This window comes from Cetorhinus maximus, chromosome 3, assembly GCF_964194155.1.
Source record: "Cetorhinus maximus chromosome 3, sCetMax3.hap1.1, whole genome shotgun sequence".
Lineage (NCBI taxonomy): Eukaryota > Metazoa > Chordata > Chondrichthyes > Lamniformes > Cetorhinidae > Cetorhinus > Cetorhinus maximus.
Window position 1 is genome coordinate 16,253,481 of NC_135881.1, and position 24,327 is coordinate 16,277,807.

Here is a 24,327-nt window from a genome sequence, read left to right on the forward strand (position 1 = left end):
CAGCTGCAGTTGATGTTTGTCTCGGTGTGTGTCCCTGGGAACAGCCCGTAGAGCACAGAGTCCTGTGTCACTGCGCTGCTCGGGATGAACCTCGACAGAAACCTCCTGTACATCTGCAAATGAATGTAATATTCATTTATTGTATTGATGCATTTCGTGATACATCTTGTAAAAGTTGAGCCTGATTGTACTTCTGTGATGGTGATTTTGAAATGGTTTGGAATGTTCTTGAAGATATTTTATGAATAAAGTATATTTTTGCAAAAAAAAAGCTACTAAACTCTCTGATGCAATAAACTATTGAGCATTGTACTGGGCTGGGAAGGGAAGGGCATGACCCCTCCATCCCTCCATTCCCAAGAGTGAAGCCACACCCAATGCTCCCCCTACATAACTTGAACTTGGAATATAATAAGACATGACATTATTTTCTTACATTCCGTGAATCAACAGCAGCATACATTATGTTCATCCAGCCCTTGAACGTTGCCTGGTAAAGAAGAGAAAAAAGCATTTAAAGAGCTGCAGTTTCAAATTTCCCAAGAAAAGATAGCTCAGAATATTTTCTAAACGCTTAGAAGTTAGAATCTATGGAGGCTCAGAGAGATTAAGGGGTCTGAGGGCAGAAATCACTAAAGTAAAGGTAAATACCAAAAAAAAAGAAGTAAAAACTCCAACAAAATGTTGCCATCACCTCAAGAGGGCTTGAAATATTGCATTCAACTCTGGGCCCCACACCTCAGGAAGGACATACTGGCTATGGAATGGGTGCAGTGTAGATTCACCAGGATGATACATGGGCTATAAAAGGGTTAAATTATGAAGACATGCTGCATAGATGAGGTTTGTGTTCCCCTGAATATAGGAGATGAAAGGATGATCTAGCTGTGGTGGTTAAGGTGAGCAAAGGACTTGGTGGACAGCCTAATGCGAGGGCAGAATTTTTCGTTTGGTATGCAGACGCGTGCCCGACCCGATCGGACGTGAAATTGCGCGCGATGATGTCGGGCAAGTACCCGCTGACAATTAAAAGGCCAATGAAGGTAATTAAAGGTGCAATTGTCTCCAATTTTACGTGGCCCATCCAACCTTATGGCTGGCGGATGGGTGAATCGGCCAGGCGCTTTTTGCATTTTTCATCCAATCTCATCCAAGGGTGGGGTGATGCTTACGTTATTTAAATGAAAGAAAAATAAAAACCTGTGGAGAGCATTTTTATCATGCATATGTATCAGGTGACTGATAGTGATGCTTGGACATTTTTTTCCTGCTTCTTAAAACTTTATTCAACGCTTTTCAGGTCTTCAGCTCCCTGAGGCAGCTCTCTGCCTTCAGGGTGCTTTCTGTCAGCGCTCGCCCCCCCACCGCCTGCGCTGACGTCAGCGCTCGTCCTCTTCACACCCCCACCTCAGCGGTCGGGGGGCCGATCGCAGTCAGTGGCTCATTGCCCGGGCGATCCCGGGTCCGCCGATGGTGCCTGCCCGGCAACCTAAAGATCCAACATCTCAGCATCTGCCTCATCCCCTCCCTGAACAACAGGAATTCTCTTCATGTCCCTTGCCACTCCCTTTTCCCAATACTGTTGCTCAACAGGGGATAAATGAAAGGAAAACTGTCGTGAGGTCAGATTCCAGGGATTTTTTTTTAAGGGGGAATGTTGAAATTGGTAGAAAGGGTTTTGATGAACAACGTGAGTGTGCCTGGATGAAAAAAAGAGCAAAATACCTGGGGTGACCCTATGAGGGAGAAGCGCAGTGACAAATAACAGCCGCAGCTGCTCAACTCCCAGAAGGAAAAAACAGTTCGGACCAGTGCTCTTATTTCCCAGTTTTCACTGGCGTTCCATCTTAAGGTACACGAGACCAGCTCGGACCAGTATTGCTTCCCAGTTTCTACTGTTTTCTCCTCCTGGGTTGTTGTGTTGTGGTTGACTTTGTAGGTATTTATACAGTGCCTTTCACAACCTCACGCCAGCCTTAAACAGCCAACAAATTACTTCTTGAAGTGTAGTCACTGTGCATGCAACAACACAGACAACCATACTTACAAAAATCTTGGGACACAGTCATCGTGCGTTTAAGCCAGAAGAACTCTAATTAGCTCCGGTTTTTGGCAGCTTATCCACAAAAACCACTTATCCCGATTGATAACTGAAAAGCCTTACGACAATCCATTTAGTATTTGGCATTTCAGCATGTCTCTCAAAGCGGTATTAGGGATGCACGAGTAAAGAGGCAAGTCCGGAAATTGCTATTCAGAGGTTACCTGAGGGCTGCCTTTTTGCTTTTCGAGGCTTAAAGTGAAAGCTGTTTCACGCTCTCTCTCGTCAGTAAGCGGGCTAACAAAATGGGCTATACTGCCCGTTGAAGAGGGAGGGGGCCGCTGATTAAAAGGGGAAAAGAATAATTCTCATAATTGGCAGCGACCCTCAGTTAGGAGGCATTTAATCATCAGGAGCGACGTTGGATACAGTTAGTTGGTTTTCTCACGTAAAGAGAGATGGATTTACCGCCCGGTTGCTCGACTCCCTATCTCCTCTTTTGTTTTCTTCCTTTTCTCATTATCATCCCTTTTGCTTCACGCTATCATCCTTTTTACCATTTCGTCTCTCTTGCCTTCCACCCCCACCACGTGCTTGCTTACAAACGCGGCACATCTCCTGCTTCTGCCAGTTCTAACAAAAGGCCATTGGCCTGTAATATTCGCCCTTCTCTCTCCACAGGTGCTGCCTGACCTGCTGGGTATTTCCAGCATTTTCTGGTCTCAGTTCAGTTCCGATTTTAAAGTCTGTTCTTATTGTGACAGAATACTTTGGTTTTGCATTATAATTTATAAGTAAGTAGCAAAATGAATGCCAGTTTAGTAAACAGTTGGAAAGCTGGTTGGTGCACACGGGGCTCCTCTACAGTGTGGGCCAAGGAACTTAAAGCTAAAGGCGCCTTTTTTTTCCTCTTCATATTTCAGATTTCCAGCACCCAGAAATGTCTGCTTTCGTTCCGGTGAAGCCCCTGTGCTCAGGCAGCACCCTGTCAAAAGGAATCACTTCAAATGATTCATAATGTTGGTGCCACAAAGAATCATGGAATGGCAACAGCACACGAGGGGGGCTATTCGGCCCGTCACATCTGTGCCATCTCTCCGAGAGCAGCAACTCAGCTAATCCCCCTTCCCCCATCTTTTCCCCTGCAAATCTTTTCCCTTCAGATAGTTATCCCAGTCTCCCACCTCCCAACCCATCACCTATCCAATCTTTCCTCATAGCTGCAATTTTCCAGTCTTGGAAACATTGCCATAAATCTCCTCTACACCCTCTTTAGTGCAACTTCATCCCTTCTGAGGTGACTGGAACTGCGCACAGTACTCAAGTTGTGGCCTCACTAATGTTTTATACAGTTCCAGCATAACCTCCCTGCTCTTATATTCTATGCCTAGGCTAATAAAGGAAAGGATTCTTAACCACCTTATCGGCCCGTCCTGCTACCTTCATGGATCCCGTGGGCATTCACTCCAAGGTCCCTCACTTCCTCTACACCACTCAGTATCCTCCCATTTATTGTGTAATCCTTTACCTTGTTTGACCTCCCCAAATGCATCACCTCACACACTTTTCTGGGTTGAATTCTATTTGCCATTTTCCTGGCCACCTGACCAGTCCATTGACATCCTCCTGCAGTTTACAGCTATCCTCCTCGCTATCAATCACGTGGTCAATTTTTGTCTCGTCTGCAAATTTCTTGATCATTCCCCCTATATTTATGTCCAAATCATTAATATACACCACAAAAAACAGGGGACCTAGTGCTAAGCCCTGTGGAACCCCACTGGAAACAGCCTTCCAGTCTCAAAAACACCTGTCAACAATTACCCTTTTTTTCCTGCCAATGAGCCAATTTTATATCCAGCTTGCTACATTCCCCTGGATCCCATGGGCTTTTATTTTTTTAAATAGTCTGCCATGTGGGACCTTGTCAAAAGCTTTGCTTAAATCCATGTAGACCACATCAACTACACTACCATTATCAATCCTCCTTGTTGCTTACCCAAAATATTCGTTCAAATTCATTCAAAAAAATTCCCTTAGCAAGCCCACGCTGACTGTGCTTGATAAGTCTATGCCTTTCTAAGTGACAGTTTTATCCTGTCCCTCAGAATTGATTCCAGTAATCTGCCCAGTAATTATTTGCTCTGTGATGATTCGGTCTCTCCCTCGCTCCCTTTTTAACCAAAGTTACAACCTGTTCAACCTTTCCTCATAACAAAAAACCCTTCATCCCAGGAATGAGTAGAGTGAACCTTCTCTGAGCTGTTTCTAAGGCAATTATGTCTTTTTTCCAATAGTGAGATCAAACTGTACACAGTCAGTAATCCATATGTGGTCTCGCCATGAAAATCAGGGACGTGCAGGAGGTCAGAATCGGAGGAGCGCAGAGGATCTCATAAGGTTGTAGGGCTGAAGGAGGTTACATAGTTTCGGAGGGTTGAGGCGATGGAGAGAATTTAAAGCCCATCTCTGCGATTTTAAAAATCAAGTCTTTAGCAGACCAGGAGCTAATACAGGCAAGTGAGCGCAAGGTTAATGGGTGAAAGGCACTTTGCGCGAGCTAGGATATGGATAGCAGAGTTTTGGATGAGCTCAAGTCGATAGAAGGTAAAACCAAAACATTCTGAAATAATTAAAAATCATGGCCATTTCGATTTGTGAGGATTAGCGATGGAGTGCACGCCTTGCAGTACTGTGTCCAAACAAAGGCGTCAGGACAAGGAGAGCAAATCCTATCAGAGTGAAGCACTTCTGTTTGCTCATCTCTCAACGGTGTTAATTTTAGACTGCCTGTTATATCTGGGTGATTGAGCCTTTCAAATGCAAATTAATGCTGTGGTTCTGTGCATCAGCGAGTTGGAACAGCAGGGCTGGTGTGCGACGGGAAGGTTGGTTGCTCAGAGACACATAAAACCAATGAATCAAATGCAGTAGCAGTTTTCAGTGATGCTGGTATCAGGAAATGTTCCACTGATAGCATCTTGAGGCGGCTGGGTGATTGTGTGAAAATAATAGACGCCTACAAACTAATTTTATCCCATGTAGAAGGCATGCACAGGTTCAAGTTCTGCATTAATTGTAATTCTGTGATATACGTGTTAATGTATTATAGACAGAACAATAGTGCCGACCAGGCCACTTCTGCCTGTGCCACCTCTTTGAAAGAGTTTAATACCGTACCCGTATCCTAGAGCCAAATGCAACAGGTAAATGGCATCAAGTGACTCTTGTTTTGTTTGCACTATTTGGGCAAATATTTCTGCACCTCAGCTGCTGCTTTGAGGGTGGCAGGTGCCAGTAACGTAGAAACTAACAAACAAGGGAATGGAAAATTTCTGAAGGTAAATTTAAACAACGCCTGCTCATTTCGTTGTGTGGGGAAGCACATTCAGGTCAATCTGTAAAGGGAGTTTTGTGCATTTTATCATCACAGCGGGCTACTAAAGGGACCCACCATGTAATGGCCATCTGATAGAGCACCACCCGCCCCCCCACAACCAATCCTTTCCCACTGCAAGGACAGGTTAAAGGCTCCCTGCGCAGAATGCCTCTGTTGCATTCAGAGGCTACTACAGTTTTATTCTGCACGTTGGAGCAGATGCACTGAGATAAATACCAAACCTATTGACAGTCTGCACCCTCCAGCGGCTTGTAAGTCTGGCGCACTGGTGCTCACGCACAGCAGCAAGCTGGAGTCACACTTCAACACAGGTCATTTACAAAGCTCGGAATGGGCTCCCCTGTCTGTCTGTCTCTATCTTTCTCTCTTCATACACTGGGGTCCTCAGGAGCAGGTTGGGTGGGCAAAGGTGGCATTGTGGAAATGTCGCTGGAATAATAATCCGGAGGTGCTGGCGAATGCTGTGGGGAACATGGGTTCAAATCCCATCCATGGCAGCTGGTGAAATTTGAATTCAATTAATGGAGAAGAAATGCAATTAATTTAAAAAATCCTGAATTGAAAGCTAGTCTCAGTCATAGCGACCACGAAACTAGCATCAATTGTTGTAAAAGCCCATCTGGTTCACCAATGTCCCTTGAGGAAAGGAAATCTGCCGTCCTTACCCGGTCTGGCCTACGTGTGACTCCAGACCCACGGCAACGTGGTTGAAACTTAACTGCCCCCTGAAATGGCCGAGCAAGACGCTCAGTTTAAGGGCATGTAGAGATGAGCAACAAATGCTGGCCTTGCCAGCGACACCCACACCCCGTGAAAGAATACATTTTAAAAAGGGGAAGGAGGTTGGGGTTTGAGGTGCCCATCACCTTCCCAATGCCTTGGAATTCTCTCAGTGGTGGGGAAAGTGGTGGATGGTCTTCCAGTCCAGAGGCCAATTGAGGCAATTAAATGGCCAATTAAGGGTCTCTTCCCACTGCCGGTGCCATTCTACCAGTGGTGGGTAGGCTTCTGTCGCGCAGGGAGGCCACCAGGTAAAGCCTGTTACCTCACGGAGGGCCACCCTCACTGGCAGCAAGGGCTAGCCACGTGGAAACTCTCCCCCTGCCCTCACCAATCGCCCTTGCCCGGTCTGGCCTACCTGTGCCTGACCGGCCCAGGCGACCCCAAGCCCTCTCTCATGGCCTCTGGGCCATGTCCATGATGCTATTCTGGGCTGGATACAATTCCAGCAGTGACCGTCGCTCCTGGTAACACTGCTGGGACTGAAGAGATGCCAGCCCTCTGGCTGGCCACCTGCTCCTGGAGGCAGCCTCTCAGCCCTTCAAGGGATGGGAGCCCCGATGCCAGGCGGTTAATTGCTTCACTGACACAAAAACCGGGTCGAAGCTCCCATGGAGCAGGGACCAAGTGGGCCGAGTGACCAGCATCATTTTATGCAAATCAGGTTGTCAGAGGAGGGATGGGCATCATCTAAATAGGTCAAGTTCAGAGGTGGGGTATTAATATGAAACAGGGAGCTGAGGCTTTTTTTTATTCATTTATGGGATGTGGGCGTCGCTGGCTGGGCCAGCATTTATTGCCCTTCCCGAATTGCCCTTGAGAAGGTGGTGGTGAGCTGCTTTCTTGAACCGCTGCAGTCCATGTGGTGTAGGTACACCCACAGTGCTGTTAGGGAGGCAGTTCCAGGATTTTGACCCAGTGACAGTGAAGGAACGGTGATATATTTCCAAGTCAGGAAGGTGAGTGACTTGGAGGGGAACTTGGAGGTGGTGGTGTTCCCACCTATCTGCTGCCCTTGTCCTTCTAGATGGTAGTGGTCATGGGTTTGGAAGATGCTGTCTAAGGAGCCTTGGTGAGTTCCTGCAGTGCATCTTGTAGATGGTACACACTGCTGCTACTGTGCGTCAGTGATGGACGGAGTGAATGTTTGTGGATGTGGTGCCAGTAAAGCGGGCTGCTTTGTCCTGGATTGTGTCAAACTTCTTGTGTGTTGTGGGAGCTGCACTCATCCAGGCAAGTGGAGAATGTTCCATCACACTCCAGACTTATGCCTTGTAGATGGTGGGCAGGCTTTGGGGAGTCGGGAGATGAGTTACTTGTCACAGGATTCCTAGCCTCTGACCTGCTCTTGTAGCCACAGTATTTATATGGCTAGTCCAGTTCAGTTTCTGGTCAATGGTAACCCCAAGGATGTTGATAGTGGGGGATTCAGTGATGGTAATGCCATTGAATGTCAAGGGGGCGATGGTTAGATTCTCTCTTGTTGGTAATGGTCATTGCCTGGCACTTGTGTGGCATGCATGTTACTTGCCACTTGTCAGCCCAAGCCTGGATATTGCCCAGGTCTTGCTGCATTTGGACATGGACTGCTTCAGTATCTGAGGAGTCACGAATGGTCCTGAACATTGTGCAATCATTAGCGAACATCCCCACTTCTGACCTTAGGATGGAAGGAAGATCATTGATGAAGCAGCTGAAGATGGTTGGGCCGAGGACACTACCCTGAGGAACTCCTGCAGTGATGTCCTGGGACTGAGAGAATTCCAAAGATCCAGAATCCTTTGAGTGAAGTAATATCTTCTCATCTCAGTCCCAAATAATTCACCCCTCATCCTGAGACTGTGTCCCCGTGTTCTAGATTCCCCAGCCAGAGGAAACAATCTCTCAGCGCCCACCCTGTCAAACCCTTTCAGAATCACGAATGTTTTAATGAGGTCACCATTCATTCTTCTGAACTCCCGAGAGAGATTAAGTCCAGCCTACTCAGCCTGACATCAAAGGCCAACCCTCTCACCTCAGGAACCAATCTACTGGACCTTCACTGTACCTTCTCCATTACGAGCATATCATTCCTTAAACATGGAGATTGAAACTAGACACACTATTCCAGTTGCGGAAACAAAACACTGAATGATTATAGCAAATCTTCCTTATTCTTGTACTCCAATCCCCTTGCAATGAATGCCAAGGAGGTTAGCTAACTCGCTGCAGGCGGGTAGTTAAAACTTTGACCCTTTGGTCTGCACAATTCAGTTTCACACCAGACTGCGGTGATCTGGAATGAACTGCCCAAAAGGATGGTGGGAACAGACTATATCAACATAGAAAAAACACATGCTGGGCTATGAGGAAAGAGCAGAAGACTGGGACTAATTGCCATCATCAGGTTTCGTTTAAAACAATTAGATTTTTGTTTGGGTTCCTGTCATAGGGTCATTATGGCACAGAAGGTTTGGCCCACCAAGTCCATACTGGCTCTCTGTAAAGTAATCCAGGCTCCTGTAAAGAGGCTGGATAAAATACACTTTTAGGAAAAGTCTTGAAGTAAATCCATCGTTTCGTAATTATATTTGATACTGTGAGCTACTGGAAGTGAAAATTCCAACAACCATTTTGTTAAATGCTATGAAAAGCTATTGTTAGACTGATATGTCAAATTGTAATTGAATGCTCTTTGACGTAATGTTCTTGATTATTCTTTTTTTTCTGCTACGCAGAGTCATAAGGCAAGAGCCGTTGAGAGGGGTTGATGGAGTTGGAGTAGTGGGATAGCTCTTTTGAACAGGAACAATGGGCCAAATGGCCACCCTTCTGTGTTGTATGATTCCATGGACAGTGCCTGTTACCAAGTAAACCCTTGGGAAGTGGTGGGGAGGGGGGGGAAGTGAGGGACAACCGGGCGGAAAGTATCTTAACATCATCAGACTTTCTTTCGGCACTTACCACCTGCAATAGGGCAAGGTACCCTGTCCCAACATTGTCGAAGTTGACCTTCTCGTTGTGCCATCGAATGTACGTATTGTTTATTAAATCGCAATCGCTCTTGTTGTTGACTTCGCTGATGGGCAGTGCCTCTCCGCTGGTCATATTCTTACACTTGTAGAATTTGCCTGCGAAGAGGTTGACTCCCATAATGCTAAAAATGAGCCAGAAGATGAGACAGACGAAGAAAACATTCATGATGGATGGGATGGCACCGATGAGTGCATTGACCACCACCTAAACCAGATTAATTGGGAAAAAGATTATGATTCTGGAGATAAACAGTGTGCACAGTAAAAGGCACTGCACCTAATTACACTATACCCCTTTGTTATCTGGCACAAGAACAGCAGGAAGAATCTTCTTCGGATTTTCTCAGCTTCTCTTCTCTACTCCCTCCGGAACAGTGAAGAATGAGAGAGAAAGAGGGAACAAAGCAACTGGTTCATAGCAGACAGGACTTGTAGGATAGAGAGAGACCTTGGAATCCTGCTATATCCCAGCAGCATTGCAACATGCATTTCGAATGTAGCTTGGTGTCAGGTCACACTGGGTCTCAAACTCATAGTCAAATGACTATGCTCTCACTGTCTGAAAGGGACTCGGAAGTAAATGATAGTCCAAGTCTCAGTAACTGGAAGATGGACATCCATAGAGTCTCACTTTCCTTATCATCTCATGGACTGATGAAACCAATGCAAAATTGTTGCATGTCCAATTTCTGACTGGGGCATTTATGTACTGGTACTCAAACCCATAATAACAGGAATGGGGCACCTTTGTTTCTTGAGGACAGTAGCAGATACCACAGGAGGTTTACTCCACTGGATATCTGAAATGCCTCCAAAGGAAACTCCTGTGGACAGGGCACCATTGCTTCTGTTTGGCAATTGCATTTTGAAGGCATTGGCCCAGGCAGCCACCTTTTATTGATTATTTTCTTTCCCCAAGCGTTTTGTCTGCCAGTGCAGAGGGGTACAACGTAATAAAGAACAGGCAACCATGGGTACCAGTGTATTGACCATAACAGCTCAGCTCAGGCAACCAAACCATACAACTATGTCAGACCGGTATTTTACATGCCCATTAACTGTTAAAGAACGTGCAGTAAGGATATTTCATTGCAGACACATGCATTCACATTTTGTTATTGCTTTTCCTCGATTCTTCACTGGAGAACAATCACTGTTTGAAAATCCAATTTAAAAGCTTTATGTAAAAAAAAAACAAGGTCAACCAAGCATGGAGAGAGTGTGAGAGTGATCAGCATCTGTCAACTGGGTATTTGGTTTGGCATTTCAATCTATTTCTCCTATTATTCAGTTAGATGATTTTGGATAGTCCCCTCCAATGTCTGGCTTTGACCGGACTACTTTATGGCAGTATTGCAACATGGGCTGCAGCGGTTCAAGTAGGCAGCTCACCACCACCTTCTCAAGGGCAACTAGGGATGGGCAATAAATGCTGGCCCAGCATAAAAAATATATATACATATTAGAAACATCATTTTCTATTATCTAAATTTTTCTTGTATTGATGCAATGGCCAGAAGAATTAAAAAGTGAACACAGTTTGATCATAGAGGCAGCATTCCAATGAGTTTGTAGAATGGGATTTCGAAGGTGCATAGCCCAGCTGAGAACTGACCACTTTCAGAAACACTCTCACATGCTAGCCATTGCGTAATTACACATTAATCCACTATAAAAGTGAGGGCAATAACATATTACATACAGTACACACTCATGTAAATGCTGACACTGGTACATGTACCGCACACCATCACACAGAAATTGCATGCCATCTTCTAACATCTACTGCTCACTGGGCTGAGACTGCACTGTGTGATCTTAGTAATGGATGGGTTAACACGCTTATATAATTCCTTTGCCACTGCCTAGCAAAGAAATTAACCTGCGCAATTTAACCAAACACATTTAATGCGTTTGTTACTAACATCAGACAGCACAATTTTAACCACCAGATGGCTTCTGCGCTGACCTGAGATGCCAGTCCATTGACTCCATCTCATCATCATTCGCAGATTTCCATCTCCTCTTCTGTGTTGTCCATACAGTCCAGCTAGTGCACAACACACACGTACAGATCTATGCAGTACCAGGTGTGCTAACTGTCAGCTTTCATCAATGGTGTGCTGTATGCGTCAATACACAATTGGGATGCACAGATTTGTATTCGGGGAATGACAACCGAACATATTTATTAGTCATATGGTATGAAGAAATGACGACAATTATATTGAGCCTGTAATAATTGTTAATGTGTTTTTATTTTGCTTTTTGTTAAGTTATGCACAAGTATGTAAACTGAGGAAGTGGATAAAGTCACCATCAACTGTATTGAAGTTCCACATGGTGCATGTACCTTGTGACCTGGCAGATCATATTTATCACTCCTCCCTCTACATCTGGTGAAATGCCCTTTCAGTTTATAGCAATAAACTATCTTGTTTTCTTTATTTGCGTGGGGCATGTACAATTTGCTTCAAAGCATCACGGGAATATGTTCCCCCATCTGCTCAATTGTTGCTATTGATCCCACGGTGCTGTGCCTGTCTCTATGGTTTGTTATTTGCTGCACCCCTGGCTATATAAACCCATGCAATCTCTCATTCACAGGTCCAATGAATGAACCTGACGAGAATTTCATCTAAATCTCCTTGGAGCCTTTGCGAAACTTACAGGAGATTATACTGATCAGTAAAATACAGACAGAAGCACTCATTAATTTTAAAGGTGACTATTCATTTGGGGGAAGGGAAGAAAGATACTTTCTTTCTAAACCATACATCCTACTGGGCCTCTTAATGTACCTGACATGTCAGTTTGCAGAGACCCAAGTTGAGTATATTTGCAGATGTAGGGTTAGGGTTTAGTTTAATCTGGTTTTTGCTTTCTTTTTATTTGTGCGTTTGCACAGAAGCTAAAATAACGGGATGGTTAAGATTGCTGATTTCCAGGATGCTTTAGGGTTCAATGTGTTAGGGTATAATGGAGCTGACTGCGCTGTTTAGATTGTGCCTGTTGAATTTCTTTTTGAGACCACATTGTGAACCAAGATAGTCAAGACAGAAAGGAAGTGGATGAAAGACCAGGCACCTGGGGTTGTGTAGGAACGCTCTCATTTCTGGATGGGGGCTTCTTCACAATATCACTTGTCATGCCATAATGAATCAGCAAGGGCAGTGTGCGTGATTAATGACCAAAAAGGTCTTGAGCTTTCCTCAACAATTAGTAGAGCGAGTTGTGCCCGAGAGGATTGGTGAAGGTTATTTCTCTACCCTGGGGAGAAGTGGGGTAACTGCGTGTATTTCTCTTGGCATACTACTCCTTTAAGGTGAATTGCGTGTATTTGGGCTTAGTTGGCCCTCAATACAACAATAAAGTTGCAACCCTTTTGGATTTATTAGATTTCAATTTTCTTTCGAAGTTGTGGCATGTGAGGTCTCCCAACAAGAGATCCGTTTTGGATAAATAAATCTGCCCTCATCGGCCAATACTATACTGAGCAGCGATGGGGACTCAAAACGTTTCTAACAGTGGAGCCCACCAAATCCTCACTGTTGACTGAAAACTGGTATTATTGAGATAGATGACATTGGATGCATTTATCTTTCAAAGGATCTGTACAAACTATATGGCTACTTGGGCTTTAATTAAGACACTTGTAGAGGCATTACATTTTATTGACTGGAGATGGGCTTATTGAGTCCAAAGGCTTTTCCCTCAGCTCCTAAAAGCAAATAGGACGGGATTTCCTGTTCCTAGGGCTGTTGGATCTTATGGGTATTAGTTGCCATCTCTCCAGAAAATTGCCTAGAGTCTCTAGTAATTAAAGATAATTTCTAAGACACTCAAGCGATAAATCATAGGGCAATAAGAAATTCAAGCCTTTAACTATTTTCTTTGAAGACTTTGGCCGATTTGTTAGAATGGTGTCAGCCGTCGTGGGAAAAGCAAATGCAGTTTCACTGACAGTCAAGAGTCGTCCAGTTGGGTGATGAAGAGTCTATCTGCTTTCTCATCGGCCATGGGGAGGCAGTGCAATGGGTTCGTTGGGAGACCAGTGGTGGGTGTACGGGGCAGGGGTGGGGTGGGACTGTTGGAGGTCATGTGGTGAACAGTCCAGCTATTTGAGCACAGGGAACGTAAGAAAATGAGGATGGGGAGGGTTGCATGTTCGCATTGGAACCTGCTGAGTTTTCCATCTATTTACTTTAACCCTCAATCAGTGTAGACAGACGAAATTCCCATTCACCATGTAGTTTGGCATTCAGTGGACATGCAAGGTATTAAAGAGAATGTCGGGAAGCCTGTTTGGCCCAGTGTTACCAGCTGAAGTGTGCCGAGTCTCTCTCTCTCTCCTTGAACAAGACATACGGCTTCATTGACAAATCCATGCACCACTCAATAACATGCAACACAAACCATTTTACCATTAGTGCCTGTATGGTAAGAATGGACTCAGTGTCAGAAGCAGGCCCTCAGATTCAAAGCATCAAGATATACGCAATCCATCTGTGTCCTATTCGACTCCAATCCTTCCCTCTCTGAGCCCGGGATAAACTCCAGGGCCTCACAAAGGACAAATGTTCATTGAAGATACATTCCTAAAGGCTCTGTGGTGCAGAGTTTTATGCTGATCCAATTGGGAAACCAGTCCAGAGCCTGTGCTCCATATAACCCCACCCCATGTTGTAATGCAAAAGAAACTTTGCAGAATGTTTGTTTGGTTATCAGAATTGTTCGTAAACTGTAGGGTTGCCAACCCTCTAGGTCTGTCCTGGAGTCTTCAGGGGTTAAAGATTAATCTCCAGGGCAATCCAGGAGAAAAATTGACAGAGATATTGAAAAACAAAGCGGGATTCTTTATTTTCTTTGAACACTAGAGGTATGTTGCAAACAGGGTTGAAAGGCTGTTTGACCGACCGTCTAGGATCAGCCAATCCAGCGCTCAGCAGGCTGTTTGTTATCTAATTGACATGGAGAAGCGGCACTCCGCGAAGATGGGCGTGTCAGATGACCCATGGCAGGAGAGTGCGGGGTGGAAGGGGGTGCAGCCGAGGTCGGTGGGGGGGGACCGTGTGAGGAAAACTCCAGGAACGTGTCCAACCAGAGTTGGCAACCCGGGTAAACGGGCCCAAACTAAACTGGCTGCCAGCTCCCCATAATGCTTTGATCATCGAACCTGCCAGCGGACACAAAAGAGATGACTTATTATATAGCCCATTTTAAGCTGGAGTCCAAAACCAAAACGGAACGACTAAATTTTATCTACAACGTTGCGAGGAGAAAGAGAATCTCAGCAAGATTCCAGAAATGACCTGACACTTGGTGCATTCAATGGGTATATAGTAAGTTGATCAGAAATGCAGCATGCTTGATATCCTGGAATATTGCATGCGCTACACGTGCTACAGAGAGTACGTTTTTTTTATTGAGGGAGGGGGATTTGTTCTGACAAAATGGAAGACAATCTCAAGAAGTTAAAACCACAAGGGAAGACTTTCTCATCCCAATTTCTGGAGAGCCGATGTGTGCGATGTGTTTTTTTTTTGTTTGTTGGTGGGGGTCATACTTTTAGGAAAGCTCAACAAAGGAAATAATCAAACGGACGCGTGTAGTGGTTAAGATTTGCAATCTTGTTCCCTTACAGGCCCCAGACTTCACTCTCCCACAATTAACCTCAGTCTGGAAGTACAAGGGATGCTGGCTGCTAGTTAATCCCTTCCCGTTACACCGAATTGCATAGGCTTTGCAGCAGAGAAGCAGGCCATTCCGCCCAACTCGTCCACGCTGGCGTTTATATTCCACACTGGTTTCCTCCTTTATCCTCTGCCTCAACTCTGCTTTTCAGCTTATCCTTGGAGCCCGTTCTTCCCTCATGCATTCGTCTTGCTTCCTCCTGGAAGTGTCTGAGCTGTTTTGTTTCCGCCCATTGCTTTGGTATTGAGTTCCATGTTCTCATTGCTTTCTAAGTAAAGACATTTCCCCCGTATTTTTCCGTTGGATTTATCAGTGATTATCTTGTATTCGTGGACCCCAAGTGGAAACATTCACTCCGCATCTACCTTGTCCAATCTACTGTAGAGTTAAATTACATAATAAATTAATAATAATAAGGTCCCCTCTAATTCTCCTTTGATAAAAGCTGTTCCCAGAATGGTTCCCAATATCTTTCATGTTTCAATTTGGCTTCAGCTCCCATTTTAAATCTTTGCTTGCACTGGATATACCTTTGAAAAGGTTCGAATCCAGGAAAGGGTGCAGTAATGCTCTCTCCAGGTCTCGGTGTTTTTGATTCCAGCCATCTGCAATGGGCCCAGGGTGGCTGAGAAAAACCAGAGGATCAACCTAGGCCTCACCCGTAGGCCCCCGACTAAAACTTGCGTTTCTACAAAAACTGGAAATACTCGGCAGGTCGGGCAGCATGTGTGGAACAGAGTTAACCTTTCAGGTCGACGACCTTTTATCAGAACAAAATAAAAACAGAATTACCTGGAAAAACTCAGCAAGTCTGGCAGCATCGGCGGAGAAGAAATCAGTCAACGTTTCGAGCCCTCATGGCCCTTCAGCAGAACTGAAGCATAGTTTCAACAAGGGAGAAATATAAATTGGTTTAAGGTGGGTGGGGGGGAAGAGACACATTGAGGGTGTGGTGTGAGCAGATAATCAAAAGATGTCAGAGACAAAAGGGTCAAAGAGGTGTTGAAGGTGGCGGTCTTTGTCTGAGAAAAGTGCTAATTAAGAATGCAAGACAGGATATTCAAAGTACAGCTCTAGTGGGGGTGGGGTGGAAGGACTAAAGGTTTTAGTTTTAGATTTAAAAATAATGGAAATAGGTGGGGAAAGAAGAATCTATATAAATTATTGAAAAAAAAGGCGGGTGGGGGGGGAAAAGAAACGGGGTGGGGATGGGGGGAGGGGGGTTTAAGATCTAAAGTTGTTGAATTCAATATTCAGCCCAGAAGGCTGTAAAGTGCCTAGTCGGAAGATGAGGTGCTGTTCCTCCAGTTTGCGTTGGGCTTCACTGGAACAATGCAGCAAGCCAAGGACAGACATGTGGGCAAGAGAACAGGGTGGAGTGTTAAAATGGCAAGCGACAGGGAGGTTTGGGTCTTTTTTGCGGACAGACCGCAGGTGTTCCGCAAAACGGTCGCCCAGTTTGCATTTGGTCTCTCCAATGTAGAGGAGACCGCATTGGGAGCAAGGAATGCAGTAGACTAAGTTAGGGGAAATGCAAGTGAAATGCTGCTTCACTTGAAAGGAGTGTTTGGGCCCTTGGACGGTGAGGAGAGAGGAAGTGAAGGGGCAGGTGTTGCATCTTCTGCGTGGGCATGGGGAGGTGCCATAAGTGGGGGTTGAGGAGTAGGGGGTGATGGACACCCCCTACTCCTCAACCCCCACTTATGGCACCTCCCCATGCCCACGCAGAAGATGCAACACCTGCCCCTTCACTTCCTCTCTCCTCACCGTCCAAGGGCCCAAACACTCCTTTCAAGTGAAGCAGCATTTCACTTGCATTTCCCCTAACTTAGTCTACTGCATTCCTTGCTCCCAATGCGGTCTCCTCTACATTGGAGAGACCAAATGCAAACTGGGCGACCGTTTTGCGGAACACCTGCGGTCTGTCCGCAAAAAAGACCCAAACCTCCCTGTCGCTTGCCATTTTAACACTCCACCCTGTTCTCTTGCCCACATGTCTGTCCTTGGCTTGCTGCATTGTTCCAGTGAAGCCCAACGCAAACTGGAGGAACAGCACCTCATCTTCCGACTAGGCACTTTACAGCCTTCTGGGCTGAATATTGAATTCAACAACTTTAGATCTTAAACCCCCCTCCCCCCATCCCCACCCCGTTTCTTTTCCCCCCCCACCCGCCTTTTTTTTCAATAATTTATATAGATTCTTCTTTCCCCACCTATTTCCATTATTTTTAAATCTAAAACTAAAACCTTTAGTCCTTCCACCCCACCCCCACTAGAGCTGTACTTTGAATATCCTGTCTTGCATTCTTAATTAGCACTTTTCTCAGACAAAGACCGCCACCTTCAACACCTCTTTGACCCTTTTGTCTCTGACATCTTTTGATTATCTGCTCACACCACACCCTCAATGTGTCTCTTCCCCCCCACCCACCTTAAACCAATTTATATTTCTCCCTTGTTGAAACTATGCTTCAGTTCTGCTGAAGGGCCATGAGGGCTCGAAACGTTGACTGATTTCTTCTCCGCCGATGCTGCCAGACTTGCTGAGTTTTTCCAGGTAATTCTGTTTTTATTTTGTTTTGGATTTCCAGCATCCGCAGTAGCTTTTAGCTTTTTGTTTTTATTTTTATCAGAACAGTTCGGGTGAGAGGGTCACAGGCCTGAAACGTCGACTCGGTTTTTTTCTCTCTCCACAGATGCTGCCAGACCTGCTGAGTGCTTCCTGTGTTTTCTGTTTTTATTTCAGTATTCTGCTCTTGCACTTATGTAGTACGTTAAATAGAAAAAACCTTCTGATATGTTTAGGAATGGGAAGAAAGGACATGAGGAAAGTTAGATAATGGTGGGTGGGGTGGTGCTAAGAGGAGAAGCGGTCTAAGAGAGGGATTTTTAGGAGTGTAGCATCTAACGGCAGTGCAGGAAAAGTAGGGAACACTCTGCTTCATCCATGTTACCTCCTCACCTCCCAATGAGGGGGTGAGGGGTTAGTGTTACTGGAGACCTGGCAGCTTTGTCCGCAATAGGTTCTGAGTCACATTGTCACTGCATGCTCTGTGGTGGAATATTCTTATTTATATCCTTACTTGCAGTGGCTTGGAGGGGTCAGATGGCGTAAACGTGTAATACAGAAGTTACCTGTCCATCATCCTCCAGGAGAACGCCTCGCTCTATAACAGTCTCTTCTGTAAATGCAGAGGCAGAAAAGTGGGATCTCCCCTGAACTGCCCAGTTAGTCCCGGGGTAAGGACAAGTGAGTGCATGTTTTCTAAGCTGTGGAGGAGGTAGAACTTGCATAGATAACGTTTACATCCTCAGCATGTTCCCAGGCGCCTCCCAGTCAATGAATGACTTTTGAAGTTCTATCCACAATGGTGCACAGGCCAATGCAGCGACCAATGTGCTCACAGCAAAGTCCCACCAACAGCGGTGAGAAAATGGTCAGTCAATCTGCTTTGAGAGTGTGGACTGAGGGAATAAGTCACTGGCCAAATTCCTTACTCTTCCAATACAGTCACGGGATCTCCAGTTAGGTGGAGCTTTCAGAAGCCCATTGCACTCAGAATGCATGGAACAATCTGTCAGTCCACAATTCTGTTATGTAATGGCGTTGTCAAACATCACAATGGCAAGCAAGAATCAAGAAATGCAGTGTAAGGGTCAATGATGTTCATTATCTGAGCTTAAACATTATTAAGAACCAAAGTTAACACTAGATATTGTTTGTGGATAAGGGGCTATTAGTAAATTAATTGGATGATAATTTTCTTCTGCTGCATAAGCAACAGCTAGCTTTAAATTATATCTACAGACATTTTTGAATTTACCATGGATTTGTTATAAACTTTTATTGTAGGCATCCTAATAAACCTTGGATGCTGTATGTGCATGTGTCCATTGCAATTCCTGTAAGACTCTGAAGTCAAAGCAAAGCCAGTATCATGTTCAGAGGCCCCAGGATTTGCGCTGGTCATTTTGTATTTGAACAATGCAGATGCTTTCAGTTATTTCACTCAGGGGACCACATATATGGTTCTATTTTTCTCCCTAGTCAACTCTTTCTTCCCATTCCCTCACCCTACATTTCATTTCTCACTCCCCTCCACCCCATACAAAATTCCGCTGCCCCATATTCTATTCGTCCATTACCCTGGTGCTCACTGAGCACCATTGGTCCCAAGTCTGGCAATGCCTCAATTTTAAAGCCCTCATTTTAAAGTTCCTCCATGGCTTTGCCCCTCCCTATCTCTGTAAGCTCCTCCAGGCGTACAAATCTCCAAGTTGTCTACTTTCCTCCAATTGTGGTTTCTTCTTCATCCCAAATTTTCATTGCTCCATTTGGCAGCTGTGCCTTCAGCTACCTAGGCCTTAAACTCTGGCATTCCCGTCTTAAACCTCTCTGCCTCTCTCTTTTCCTTTAAGAGGCTCCTGAGAAATGACCTCTGAAAACTGACCTCTTTGACCAAGTGTTTGGGCCACTTGTCCTAATGTCTCCTGATGTAGCTTGGTGTCAAGTTTTGTTTAGTGGGGAAAATTCTGATTTAGAGGTGTCCAGGCATAATCCCAAGAGTGGTAGCTTCACACCATTGCTGAACCCTCCTTAAAACCTACCTCCTTGACCAAGCTTTTGGGTCACCTAACATCTCCTTAAGTGCCTTGGTGTCAATTATTTGTGACAAGTGCTCCTGTGAGGTGCCTTGGTATAGAAACTTAGAAACTAGGAGCAGGAGTAGGCCATTCGGCCCTTCGAGCCTGCTCCGCCATTCAATATGATCATGGCTGATCCTCTATCTCAACGCCATATTCCCACTTTCTCTCCATACCCCTTGATGCCCCTAATATCCAGAAAATCATCAATTTATTTCTTGAATATACTCAGTGACCCAGGCTCCACAGCCTTCTGTGGTAGAGAATTCCACAGGCTCACCACCCTCTGAGTGAAGAAATCTTTCCTCATCTCTGTCCTAAATGGCCTGCCCTGTATCCTGAGACTGTGACCCCTGGTTCTAGACCCCCCCCAACCAGGGGAAACATCTTCCCTGCATCCAGTCTGTCTAGCCCTGTTAGAGTTTTATACGCTTTAATCAGATCCCCTCTCATTCTTCTAAACTCTAGTGACTACAGGCCCAATCGAGCCAATCTCTCCTCATACGACAGCCCTGCCATCCCTGGTATCAGCCTAGTGAACCTTCGCTGCACTCCCTCTATGTTTTATTCTATTAAAGGCAAGTGGTCATAGTGGTTGCTGGACCATGATCAGGGCCGGGAGGCTTCCTTTGCCTAACCTGCCGCTGCTAAGGCCAATTGTACAATCACTGCTAACCATTACCACAGACATCAGTTAATCCAGCTCTGTTCACAGTCTAGCCCGGGGCTTATCTGGTCTGTCTGTCTCAGCTACCGGGCCATAACCTTTGCTGAGCTGTTGGAGGCCTCTTCTTGGGCCTTTCCCAATTTGGGGGCTCATGCCATTTCTAAAAATTTAGATCTGAAGCTTTCAAAGTGTGAAAACTTTTTAATCCATCAACGTTTTGAAATATCAGCAGCCATTCCTGAGAGGGTCAGAGAGGCAAGATGCTTCAATCTGAGGAGCAATATGAGTTGGAGATTGACGTGTACAGGATCTGGTTTTGTAGAAGACAATTAGTGACGTAGTTCCTATATTTAGAAATGGTGATAATAGAAAGTTTCAGTGAGCCTGCCCAGTAAATGTCGGACTTGATTCAGCTTTGAACTCTCCCATTATTACTTCACAAGCCGCAACAGAAAAACAAACCAAACAGCAACACAAAACCTGCCATCTAATGGCAACATTGGATTTAAGCTGGGTGTTTCTTGGGGATTCAGTGGTTTCAGGTTCAAACCTCTCCCCTCCCTCGCTCCCAAATCTCAGACCGGAAAGTCGCCCACCGAATTGCGGGAGCCCACAATGAACACCCACCTTTCTACTGGCTGCCCATTACCGTCGCCCAGCAACAGAACGGCCGCCCTAAACTAATAGACGGACAGGAAAAGGGAGGGACGGAGGCTTATGTCATAAACTCCCTGCCTCTACTAGAATACGGGTTACGACAAGGAATGACCAAACCAGACCTGCTAAGTGTTAAGCTACTTGACATACAATTGCATCCATTTTGTCGGAGGATGAGTAAAATGTAGGGGTGCGATTTTGCCCACCATGCATCAACCACATGGCACCCGACCTTCTTTCTTTCCATCTTACCCTCATCCCTTCAAATCGTGATAAGGCTCTTAATGGTCTCAAAGCTCTGAGTGTCCGAAGGGATTTTATGGGAGCTAGTTCAGCGTATCCCAAGGCATTAGCTGTTAGGCTGACTACAGAGACCTACATAAAAAACACAAAAAGACGAGAATCCATTCTATTATCAAATTTCCTGCCAGCCTGATAAGGCACTGGGTGGGCCTAAACTGCTGGGTCCACCCTGTGGCTACGGTCACTTTCCACCTGAAAAGAAATCTAGGTTGGTACCTGCTGAGAGAAAATGGGTCAAGTGTTTGTTTTCAATCTCGGTCAGTGGTTTGACTGCCTGCAGAAAGAAAGCACGGTTTAATAAAGATACCAATAAAGCCCGAACCAAAGATCTATACATGTTGTCCCAACTGAGTGAGAGCCATAAGCCTCTGATCGTGTGGATAGCGTAAATTTGGAGGGGCTGGGCAGAAGGTTTAAGATAAATGGCAAAAGACGGAGAGGGGGGACCGGAGGATTTTTTTTTGAACCTGTTACAATCTGGATTGCACTGCCTGGATGTAGGTTCAATAGTAACTTTCAAAGGGGAATTGACATACGAACAAATGGAATAGGGCCTTCGAGCCTGCTCCGCAGGCCCCGTTCGCGTTTCGAATGCCACATGATGACCTTTGATTCCCTCGCCTAACAAGAATCTATCTACCCCCGCCTTGAAAATATTCAATGACCCCCACCTGCACCGCCTTCGGAGGCACAGATATATATTTGTAAAGGAGTGCATTCCCAAGGCTATGGGGGAAGAAGAGACAAGCGGGCCTAGTTTGGAAAGTTCGCACAAAGAGCTGACACACAGGCACAATCGGCCCGATCGCCTCCTTTCGAGGAAAAGCCGAAGAGCCGCACTGTCATCTGAGGTTAAATTCTAGGTTGGGGTTCCCAAACTGGTGTTTGCGACCCCCCCCACCCCCCGCGAGCATCTGGGGTCCTGAGCTCTGAGTAGCAATGGCAGCTGTGGAGCCGAGACCCAGCTCTGACAGTCCCGCAATCGGCCATGAATCCCCTTTAAGTGCCCGTGGGTTTCTTTGGCCTGGTGGCCGAGTTAAGCACTCTGGGGTCCGGCTGCGGACTCCAACCGGGCCTGCAAAACGGCCGGCGCCTTAGTTGTTTTCTGTGCCTAGGTCCCCGCTGTTTGAACCCCCACCCTGCTCAACAACTCTTCCCCTGGCTGCGCCCTCCAGCCACCAATCTTCACTCTGGGAGTCGCACCAACTACGGAGCATTAAAATGGAGTCACAGCAGAAATAAGTTTGCCGTTAAATAGGTTTTATTTAGTTGACTGCTGTGAATGGCTCCTCGCTGCTCTCTGGTCTCCCCGCCCATTCTCTTTGCTTTATTCTCTCGCGGGATGGGGGCGTCGCTGGCTAGGCCAGCATTTACTGCCCACCCCTACTTCCCCTGGAGAAGTGTCAGTGAGCTTCCCTTAACATTTATAAACCTTCAAACAGGTTCAGTTGGACAATGGGCTCCTCTACTCAATGCGGCACAGTTCTCTGGATCAGATGGTTCATAAGCAAACAGCCAATAACTGGCCTCGCGGTGGGTGAGATTGGCACCTCTTTAGTTGCTCCGTGAATAGGAATAGTTCCATGGGCAAACACCACGGGAATGATGGGCAGTTACTCAATTCTTGGGCTGGATTTTGTGAGACGCTGTGCTCCCCACGACTTCCCCACCCCCCCTCTGGAGCTAACAACTCACCCACAATGGCTGCCCACCGCAATTTAATGCCGGGAGCAGCATTAATTGCTTTAAAGGCGAGACCACTGCACCTATCTCAGGAGGAGGTCCCGCCTTAGAGAGCGGATGGCCAATCGGATGGCCAGCAGCTCTGTAGCCCCCGCAGCAGCAGCCGGGAGTGGTGGCCGCTGCTGGGGCGACAGGCAGTCCCGTCAAGTAGGGGAGTGCAGGGTCAGGGACCTTGGCGAGGCGGGGTGGGGAGGGGAGGAGAGGGGCTGGGGGCACGGGTGGGTTCAAGAAGCCAGGGGATGTGGGTTAAAAGGGAGCTGGCCTTGGGAGTGGGGGAATCAGGGATGCCTGCGATGGACTTCCCAAAGGAAGTCCACCCCCTTGCCTCACACCATCCCACGCAACTAAAGCTGCCGGGCTTTTCACATGTTGTGGGCCTCCCCCTGGCTGCAGGTGATGGACCGGCAGAGGCAGGGTGAGGCCCCACAGCGGCCATTAATTGGCCACTTAAGGGGCATCAATGGGCCCGAAGGTGGGCAGGCTCTCCGCACACCTCCACCCCCACCGCCTCCAACCCCAACCCCTGTAAAACATCAGATGGGTCAGGTAAGCAGCCAGAAGGCCACTCGCTGGATTTTACACCCGTCCCCGTACCCCAGGCCTGTCTTCAAACCCACCAGCATTGGGAGCGTAAAATCCAGCCCCCTTGTGTGACTAAGGCGGTTCAGAAAGATGTTGGTACAAGTAAGATGCCCTGGGCCCGAGTAGCTCATCGAAACCTGGGACAAGTGGATTTATAGTGAAAAATACTCCAGGCAATCCAAGATCAAAATCAAACTGAACTGCGTCAACATAAACCAAGCTGCAAATCCATCGAATGGATATACAAGTAATCTTCTCCAGTCTCTAGAGAGATCGCTGGGAATTGCAAATAACAGACATGCCTATAATCGTGTTATAGGGTCGGGTCTGATTTAGCGTAGGCTTTTCAAAAGATCTTTCAGGCCTTGTACATTTACAGTACAACATGTATCAGACTGTGGTTCGGACTCCATCTGGTTTCAGGCAGGCTTGAAGTAACATTCCTGAGAGGGAACATTCCCTCGAAAATGGCAGAGATAAAAAGAAAGACCACATTAGTGCAGACATGAATGATTCTGTGCCCCCCACCCAGTGTTAGTATTTGTACAGGCATCGCTGTTAATATGGTCGTATAGCTACATAGACGGTCGCCCTTACCCTCATGCCTTCAAATCTGGATAAGGCTCGCAGCGGCCTCAATGCCCTCAGGGTCCTGAGAGATTTCATGGCAACAAACTGGTCGTAACCAAGAGTCTTTGTCAAAAGGCAAAGAACAGAAATCTGTGCAGATTGAATGGAATGGAATTGAATGGTTATCTACGGATTGTAGCTTCAAGCTGTTAGGAAAATGCGGAGTTACAAT

At 46.2% G+C, this 24,327-nt stretch overlaps 1 protein-coding gene across 1 annotated transcript in view; it reads right to left on the reverse strand.

Moving 5' to 3' along the window:
- Window positions 1–24,327, reverse strand: part of scn5lab (sodium channel, voltage gated, type V-like, alpha b) — a 175,442-nt gene that overhangs the window by 17,522 nt on the left and 133,593 nt on the right. Inside the window, exons 16-18 of the mRNA XM_078534703.1 lie at window positions 21,150–21,272; window positions 9,165–9,440; window positions 437–490 (exon numbers count right to left, since the gene is read on the reverse strand). Of these exons, the coding sequence (XP_078390829.1) occupies window positions 437–490; window positions 9,165–9,440; window positions 21,150–21,272 (453 nt within the window). The remainder of the gene's footprint in view (window positions 1–436; window positions 491–9,164; window positions 9,441–21,149; window positions 21,273–24,327) is intronic.